Raw genomic sequence first — 9,237 nt, 5'->3', positions numbered from 1 at the left:
AGCCCATATACATTGTGTAGGAGCCCGTGTGTGTTGTGTAGGAGCCCATATATGTTGTGTAGGAGCCCGTATATGTTGTGTTGAGGCCCATATATGTTGTGTAGGAGCCCAGGTATGTTGTGTAGGAGCCCATATATACTGTGTAGGAATCCATATGTGTTGTGTAGATGCTCATATATGTTGTGTAGGCACCTGTGTATGTTGTGTAGGAGCCCATATGTGTTGTGTAGGCACCTGTCTGGCAGCCAGCACAGCTTGGCCGGGCTGCTCCTGCTGCCTCTCCTGTTTTGGGGGGGGGGAATTCTGCAGTAGTTTCTGACCCCCGTTGCCATCGTGGCCATCTCGTCCCGGGTCCAGCACCCTGCCCGCGGAGGCTCAGGCAGCGGCGTGGCCAGGGGCACAGGGGCCCATCATCACAACGGAAAGCAGGGTCCTCCCCCCGCCAGCTCCGGGCGCGTTTATCACCTCCATCATCTCCCCTCGAGACTGGCCGCGCTCGCCCACGCTCCTGCTTTCGCAAGGCCGGGGCTGAGGCTGGTTTCTGACCGTTGTGGTTGCCGGCTCTTGACACAACTGAGACCCAAAGGCGGCCGCTCCCCCTCCGCATCCCTACCTCCCCCTCCGCATCCCTCACTCTCCCCTCCGCCACCACTTTCAGTGACCCCATGCCAGCCCCCCCGGGTGTTTTCCACCCCGCCACCACCGTGTCCTCCCCCCGCCTCTCCCACGCGTCCCCTGTGCGTGCAGCGTCGCCCTCCCGACACCGGCTAACGTCGGACCCGGGAAGGGTCACTGGCTGCTGGCACGGCCGTTACTGACTTCTGCTTTCCTGGAAGGGCCGTTCCTTATCGCTGTTTCTTTCCGCTGCCCTTATCAAGGATGCCGCAGGCTCCCAGGTAAGCGGAGATCCTTCCCTGCCAGTATGTTTCCATTACAACCGGGTTGCCCTTCGGCTGCTCCAGCAGTGCCAAAGGCTGGGTGCCAAAGCCCACAGCTGGGTGCCAAAGCCCACAGATGGGTGCTGAGCCCTGAAGCTGGGTGCTGAGCCCTGAAGCTGGGTGCCGAACCCCACAGATGGGTGCTGAGCCCTGCAGCTGGGTGCTGAGCCCTGCAGCTGGGTGCCAAAGCCCACAGATGGGTGCTGAGGCCTGCAGCTGGGTGCTGAGCCCCACAGCTGGGTGCCAAAGCCCACAGATGGGTGCTGAGGCCTGCAGCTGGGTGCTGAACACTGCAGATGGGTGCTGAGCCACATGGCCAGGCGACGGACCTCACGGCTGGGTGCTGAGCCCTGCGGCTGGGTGCTAAACTCCACAGATGAGCGCAAACCCCATGGTCTGGTGATGAACACCATGGCTGGGTGCTGAGCCCCATAGCCAGCTGCTGAGCCCCACAGCTGGGTGATGAACACCATGGCTGGGTGCTGAGCCCCACAGCTGGGTGCTGAGCCCCACAGCCAGGTGCAGAGCCCCATAGCCAGGTGCTGAGCCCCACAGCCAGGTGCAGAGCCCCATAGCTGGGTGCTGAGCCTCATGGCCGGGTGATGAACACCACAGCTGGGTGCCGAAGCCCCTGGCTGGGTGCTGAACCCCCCGGGCAGGCACTGGAGCCCCCTGAGCCTGGCTGCACCGGCGCTTTCCCTGCCACGCCGGCCGGCTTGGCACGGGCCCCTTGGCCACTTTGATGCCGGGTGGAGGCGTTTGATCTCGGGGCGTGAAGGACTGCGGGGGCTTTCGCACGGGCCGGCGCCTCGGGGGTTGGCCTCAGTGCCAGGCGGCCGGAGGAGCCCCCGGATGCATCGCCAGGGCGAGCGGCCAGGGCTGCAGCCAGGCTGAGGGCCACCCCCTGCACCCCCCCCATCCATGGAGCATCCTCTGCCCTCTGTCCCGGGATGGAGCCAGGCGTCCCCTGCCTTCGTCCTGGGATGGAGCTGGGCACCCCCTGCCCTCCCCTGCCCTCCGTCCCGGGATGGAGCCGAGCACCCCCTGCCCTCCGTCCCTAATGGAGCCAAGCATCCCCTGCCCTCCCATCCTGGGATGGAGCCGAGCATCCTCTGCCCTCCGTCCCGGAATGGAGTCGAGCACCCCCTGCCCTCCGTCCCGGGATGGAGCCGAGCACCCCCTGCCCTCCGCCCCGGGGGGGTACGTGGTGCGAGGGAGCCCCATGAGCCCTGTTGCCCAGCTGAGCACGGACCCCCCGAGCCGCCCTGGCAGCCCGAGCTCTGGGTGCTTCTCCCTGTGCTGGGGAAGCCCGCACCAGGGAACAGCACCACACCAGCACCCTTCTCTGGGCGTGCCGGAGGCCGGGGCGCTGTCGCCGCCCAGGTGCCAGCACAGGGCGAAGGGGACACGTGGCAGCGGTGGCGTCGGGCCGCGTGAGCGGGCGCTGGGGGACACGCTGCTCCTGCTGCTCACGAGCGAAAGCGGGACGCGCGGGGCCGGGGAAGCTCTTTTCATCTCAGCCGGACTCGCCCCCGGCTCCGGTGCTGGCACCCAAGCGCGGCCGCCCCTTCGCGGGGTGACGACGACAGCAAAGCCGGGGCCTCCCCGCCGCGGGCGCCCCATCAAAGGGAGCAGCGGGGGCCACGCGCTGCTGAGCCGCCCGCCTGCGTCGGTGGGGCCCGGCTGTGTCGGCCCTGTTTGCTTTGGGGCAGGGGTGACATTTTGAGTGGCTCACGGTGCGCATCACCACACACCCCTCCCCACCTGCGCGGGGATAAAATCCCCCGGGGCTGCTGCCCTGCTCCCTGGAGGGTCCGAGCCAGCGCCCGCTGCCGTGCCGAGCTCCCGAGGGGACACAGGTGAGTCCCTGCCGCATCGCAGGGAGGGGGCTGCACTCCCATCTCGGGGTGCCCTGGCTGCAGGGCATCCCCTGCCCCAGCCTGCAGCCCCTGCAGCCCCTGCACCCTTTGCCCTGCACCCCTGCACCCCTGCCCCCCTGCACCCCGCAACCCTGTATGCCTGCACCCTGCATCCCTGCACATAACAGCCTGCATCCTGCACCCCTGCAACCCTCCAACCCGCACCCCTGCAACCTGACTCCCTGCCTCCGCACACCCTGCACCCCTGCATCCCACACCCTGTGTCTCTGCACCCTGCACCTTGCACCCCTGTACCCTGCATTCCTGCACCCCAGGACCGCTACACTGCACATCATGCGCCCTGCATCCCTGTACCCTGCACCCTTGCATCTCACGCTCTGCATCCTGCACTCCTGCACCCCTGCGCCCCGCACTCCTGCACCCTGACTCCCTGCACCCACATGCCCTGTTCCCCCCCTGCACCCTTGCACCCCTGTAACCCTGCTCCCCTGCATGTTGAATCCCACTCACTGTGCCCCTGCTCGCTGCATCCCTGCACCCTTGCACCCCTGCACCCCCACACCCTGCACCCACGCACCCCGCAACCCTGCACCTCCCCCTGCCTGCACCCTGCTCCCATCACACTGATGCTCCCTTGCACACTGTGGGAGCACCCTGACCCCCGCCAGCGGCACCCTATGGGCCCCCTGCACCCACTGCCGCAACCACAACACCGCCAGGTTGGAGGGGGTCCCCATGCACCCCTGTCGAGCCCCCTGCCCCTCAGCCCAGCAGCAGGAGGGCCGGGCAGGGGGCTGGGGCACCCATGGGGTGGGGGAGCTCAGCAGGGAGCTGAGCACCCCCTGTCCTGCCGCCATCCCTCCCCAGGGAAGGGACAGATGGGGCCGACGAGGACGCTGAGACTGGGCCTGCTGGGCTGCCTGCTGCTCGTCCCCGGGCTGCGCGGTGAGTGCCGGGGCGGGGGGGACCCCGCGCTGCCCCCGCCCCTCCCCGCTGCCTGACCCCCTGCCTTCCCCACAGGGCAGGAGCCCGCTGCCTGCCCCTGGGGCTGGGTGCCCTTCGAGGAGGGGTGCTACGGCTTCTTCCCCCGGCAGCTGAGCTGGAGAAGGGCGGAGGTGAGAGGGTTGGGGGGATGCGGGTTTGGGGGTGACCCCCGACGGGACACCCCATCCAGCGCCCCGTGGCAGTGCCCCACGGCGCTCGGCAGGGAGCTGAGCTTTGCTGGTCCCTGCCGAGGCCACACATCGGGGTGCCGGGGCCAACCAGGATGGGGATGCTCCTCTCCAAGGAGGTCCTGGCCCCATGCCGGCTGCCACCACCGTGGCACCATGGCCACCCTGTGCCAAGGGAGAGCATCCAGCTGTGCCGGGCACCGCGTGCACCCATGTGCCCACAGCACCGGTCCTGCCATCCTCATCCTTAGGGGAACCGGGGGTCGGGATCAGGGAGCAGGGGCTGGGGTTGGGGACTGGGGCCGGGGCTGGGATTTGGGATCGGGGACCAGGGGTTGGGGTCGGGATCCGGTGTCACCCCCCCCGTCCTCGCCGCAGGCCTTTTGCCAGCGCTTCGGCGCAGGCACCCACCTGGCCTCGGTGCACAGCACGGCAGAGCACCGGGCCATCGCCGCCCTGCTCTCCTCCTCCCACTCCAGCGAGGACAGCGAGGAGGAGGACAGGGACGACGACATCTGGATTGGCCTCCACCGTCCCCTGGGGGTGAGTGCGGCCCCGGGGCAGAGCCGGGACCCTCCCAGGACCCCCGAGACCAGCTCCCGGCAGCCCTGAGTGGGGCCGGTGGCGCCAGCCGGGGGTCACAGCATCATTCCGCCCCCGCAGAGCCGCCGCTGGCAGTGGTCGGACAGCTCGAAAGTGGACTACGGCTTCTGGCACCGGCAGCCCGGTCCCAGGAGGAGAGCCTGCGCCGCGCTGCGGGACTCTGCCGGTGAGCATGGCCCTGCCGGTGGCACCAGGGACCCGGCCATCAGGTGGCCCTGGCCACCAGCATCCCCAGCATCGGGGTCTCCAGTCACCAGCATCCCTGGCCATCAGGGTGCCCAGCTACCAGTGTCCCTGGCCACCAGCATCCCTATCCATCAGGGTCCCTGGCCACCAGAATCCCTGGCCACCAGCATCCCTGATCACCAGGGGCCCTGCCCACCAGCATCCCCAGCCACCGATGGCCCTGGCCACCAGTGGCCCTGGCCACCCACAGCACAGGCTGACCCCCACGGCGCCTGCCAGCTTGTGGCTGGGGCAGCCCTCGGTGACGGGTGGCACCCGGGTGTGCACGCACACATGGACACGTGCACACACACGCACACACGTACACCTGCACAGGCACAGGCATGCTGTGCAGGAGCACACACACCCGCACGCACAGGCACCCTGTGCACATGCATGGGCACTCGCTGTGCACACGCGCGCTCTGCACGCACACGCACGCAGTGTGTGTGCCCCGGGCTGTGCCCCCGGCAGCAGGGCTGCAGCGGGGCCGTGGCTCACGGCCTCTTTCCCTTCCAGATTTCATGACGTGGTACAGCGATGCCTGCGCTGGCAGAAAACCCTTCGTCTGCAAGTCCAGCGCCTAGAGCCGCGGGCAGCCCCCCGGCACTGGCCCCGCCGCCCCTGCCCGCCGCCCCTGCCCGCCGCCCCTGCCCGCCACGGCGCAGCCCGGCCGCCAGCCACAGTAAAGGTCCCTGAGCCCAGCCTGGTCTGCGCATACTTCATCTTGTGCACCCGGGGCCTCGCTGCCCGGATCGGGATCCCACACTGCCCCGCAGCGCCGTGGGGCTGGGGAGGGAGGGACCCAGCCAGGGGCTGGTGTGCATGGGGTGCCAGGGTCACCCGGCCACCAGCCACCACGATCTGCAGGGACGGGGACGAGGATGGGGAGAGGGATGGGGACAGAGACAGTGGCCAGGCGACGCAGGGCAGGGAGAACTTCTGCTGGAGGAACGGCCGGGGCTGGGGGAGCGAGCCCTGCAGCACACCCCATGGGACCCCCGGAGCCCCCACGGGTCCCCCACGGCCTCTGGGAGACCCCTGCCACCCCAGCGGGGCCCCTGTGGTCCCAGAGGGATCCCTTGACCCATGTGGGAGCCCCATGATCCCCATGGCCTTAGCAACAACCTGTGACCCGTGTGGGACCCCCATGGACCCAAGAGGATCCCCATGGTCGCAGTGGGATCCCATGGCCCCTGTGGGATCCCCCACGGCTCTTGTGGAACCCTGGTGGCTCCTCTAGGACCCCCATGGCCCATGTGGGACCCTCGTGGCCCCCAGCAAACCCCCCCAACCCCGCAGACGCCCTATGGCCCTGTGGGACCCCCACGCCCCCAGGACCAGTATCTCCTACGGATGGCTCCTGCAGTGGGGCAGCCCCATGGCCATGGCTGCCTTCGTCCCCTGCGTGCCCATGCCCTGCCTGCGTGTCCCTGTCCCCATCCCCATGTCCCCATGTCCCCATCCCCGTCCCCGGGCTGCCCAGCGCAGTTTGTTGTGCAGGTGCCATAGTAACTGGGAGAGCAGAGCCCGGCCGGAGCTCGGCACTGCTGAGGGTAAGGGGCCTCCGCCCCCCCAGAACCCCCACCCTGCGGGCCGGGGGAGCATCCCAGGGGTCCCAGGGGCTGCATCCATGCGGTATTGGGGGCTGTAGCCATGGGGTGTTGGGGCTGCATCCATGGGGTGCTGGGGGTTGTATCTTTGGGGTGCCAAGGGCTGCATCCATGGGGTACTGGGGGCTGCGTCCATGGGGTATTGGGGGCTGTATATATGGGGTGCTGCGGCTGCATCCATGGGGTGCTGGGGGTTGTATCTTTGGGGTGCCAGGGGCTGCATCCATGGGGTGCTGGGTGGGCTTCACCCCTGGGTTGCTGGGGGCTGCATCCCCGAGGTGCTGGGGTTTCTCCCCTGGGGCTGTCAGGGCCATCGTCCCTGGGGAGCTGAGCAGGGGGTGACGGGGTGCCGGGGTGCAGGGGGTGCCGGAGCTCCCCAGCCATTGTGACGCCGGTGCCACCACGTCGCCGGCTGCTCGCCCGTGGATGGCCGCTGGTGCCCAGGCTGCGGACCCGCGTCCCTCTCCAAGGGGACCCCGCGGCTGGCACCGGAGGGCAGCGGGGCTGGGGCGAGGGGCGAGGGGCTGAGGGGCCGCGCTCGCTCTGGCAGGGCCCGCCATGTCGGCCAACGCCTGGGTGGGCAGCTGGAGGCCCCACCGCCCCCGTGGCCCCATCGCGGCTCTCTACAGCAGCCCCGGGCCCAAGTACGGGCTCCCCACCAACGTCGGTGAGTCGGGGCCGCAGGGGGCCGGGGAGGCCGTGGTGCCGGCGGGGCGCCGGGGAGCGGGGGGCCGGGGGTCCCGCAGCCCACCGAGCCCCCTGCCCACGCAGGCTACCGTCTGCACGACCCCTCCCGCGGCCGCGCCCCCGCCTACAGCTTCGGGGTGCGGGTGGGGGGGCGGCTGGAGGACCGCTCCCCGGGACCCGCCTACCTGCTGCCCCCCGGGACCACCGCCAAGGGCAAGGACGGGACCCCCGCTTTCTCCATCTACGGCCGCCCCCGCGACCTGCCGCCCATCCGCACCCCCGGGCCAGGTGAGGGGGGGCCGGGAGCCCCAGGGAGGCGGCAGGGCCGGGGACCCCCCCAGCCATGCCCATGGCCCCGACGCCCCGCTGCCCCCAGGCTGCTACTCCCCGGAGAGGGCCGGCAGGGTGGCCTTCCCCTCCGCGCCCGCCTGCTCCCTCCGCTCCCGCACCCGCCACAGCGCCAGCCACCAGACGCCGGGTAGGAGAGACGGGGGCCGGGCTGGGCCCCCCATCGTCCCCCCTGGGCTGGGCTGGGCCCCCCATCGTCCCTGGGCTGAGCCCCCTGTCATCCCTGGGCCGAGCCCCCCATCATCCCCGGGATGAGCCCCCTGTCATCCCTGGGCTGAGCCCCCCATCATCCCCGGGATGAGCGCCCCATCATCCCCAAGCTGAGCCCCCCCATCATCCCTGGGCTGGGTCCCCCCATCATCCCAGGGCTAAGCCCCCATCAACCCCAGGCTGAGCCCCCCATCATCCCCGGGATGAGCCCCCTGTCATCCCTGGGCCGAGCCCCCCATCATCCCCGGGATGAGCGCCCCATCATCCCCAAGCTGAGCCCCCCCATCATCCCTGGGCTGGGTCCCCCCATCATCCCAGGGCTAAGCCCCCATCAACCCCAGGCTGAGCCCCCCATCATCCCCGGGATGAGCCCCCCATTTTCCCCAGGACTGAACCCCCCCCATCATCCCCGGGCTGAGCCCCGCCATCATGCCCAGGCTGAGCCCCCCCCCATCATCCCTGGGATGAGCCCCCCATTTTCCCCAGGACTGAACCCCCCCATCATCCCAGGGCTGGGTCCCTCATCATTCCCGGGCTGAGGCCCCCATCATCCCAGGGCTGGGTCCCCCATCATGCCAGGGCAGAGCCCCCATCATCCCTAGGATGAGCCCCCCATTTTCCCCGGGATGAGCCCCCCCCATCATCCCAGGGTCAAACCCCCCATCATCCCCAGGCTGGGCCCTCCATAATCCCTGGCCTGATCCCCCCTCCCCAAGGCGGGTAACCCCCCCCGCCCCACCGCACCGCAGCCGCCGGCAGGGCCCGGCTGAGCCCCGTTGCCCCCAGGCCCCGCTGCCTACCGGCTGCCCCCCATGCTGGGGCCCCGCGTGGTGAGCAAGAGCTCGGCCCCCAACTACTCCATACCGGGGCGCAGCAACGTCGGCGCCTTCTACGAGGACCTGTGCAAGGTGAGGGGCGGGGGGCCGGGGGCCGGGGGCCGGGGGCCACGGGGCCGGGGCCGCGTCACCGCGCCCTCTGCCCACAGACGCCGGGGCCCTGCAGCTACCGTGTGGTGGACGCTGACGTCTACAAGCGGCGGGCGCCGCAGTACAGCATGCTGGCGCGCAACCCCCTCCCCGGCGACACCACCATCAAGCCCGGACCCGGCGCCTACAGCCCTGAGCAGGTGAGGGGGTGAGAGGGGTCCCGCCGGCGCGGGCAGCCACGAGACCCCCGGCCCTCACCGCCGCTGTCCCTCCGCCCAGCAGGGCCGGCAGCAGGGGCCGACGTTCGGGATCCGGCACTCGAACTACCTGGCTCCCCTCATCGTGGACGTCCCCGACTAGGGGGGCCGCGGGGATGCCGCGGGGCCGCGGGCGATGGAGACAACCGATGCCAAAAGATTGGTGCCTTCAGCCAGCGTCGCTCTCCTGCTCTCCTCGTGTCCCACCGCGTCGCCCGGCCGGGGCTGCCCCGTCCCGCTCCGCCCTGGGTTGGGCAGCACCGCCCAGACACCGCAGCCATGCCGGGGGGGTTGGGGAGCACCGGCCCCTGCCAGCTGCCCTTTTCCCAGCCCGCGCCCTTCCCTCCTGGAGGACACCCCGGGCCGGTGCGTGCCGGG

The 9,237-nt window shown here is 70.3% G+C and overlaps 1 protein-coding gene across 1 annotated transcript; it reads left to right on the top strand.

Moving 5' to 3' along the window:
• Positions 1-6,989: 6,989 nt before the first annotated feature.
• Positions 6,990-8,962, top strand: CIMAP1B (ciliary microtubule associated protein 1B; the record flags this gene model as incomplete). The annotated part of the gene is made up of 6 exons (XM_082309760.1): positions 6,990-7,098; positions 7,203-7,406; positions 7,495-7,596; positions 8,463-8,584; positions 8,662-8,802; positions 8,882-8,962. 6 exons carry the CDS (start codon positions 6,990-6,992, stop codon positions 8,960-8,962), a joined length of 759 nt encoding a protein of 252 aa, XP_082165886.1.
• Between the last annotated feature and the right edge of the window lie 275 nt (positions 8,963-9,237).

This window comes from Platalea leucorodia (assembly GCF_965183815.1).
Source record: "Platalea leucorodia genome assembly, chromosome: 4".
NCBI classification, from domain to species: domain Eukaryota; kingdom Metazoa; phylum Chordata; class Aves; order Pelecaniformes; family Threskiornithidae; genus Platalea; species Platalea leucorodia.
The sequence above is the reverse complement of the archived record's forward strand: the minus strand, read 5'-3'. Positions and strand labels throughout refer to the sequence as shown.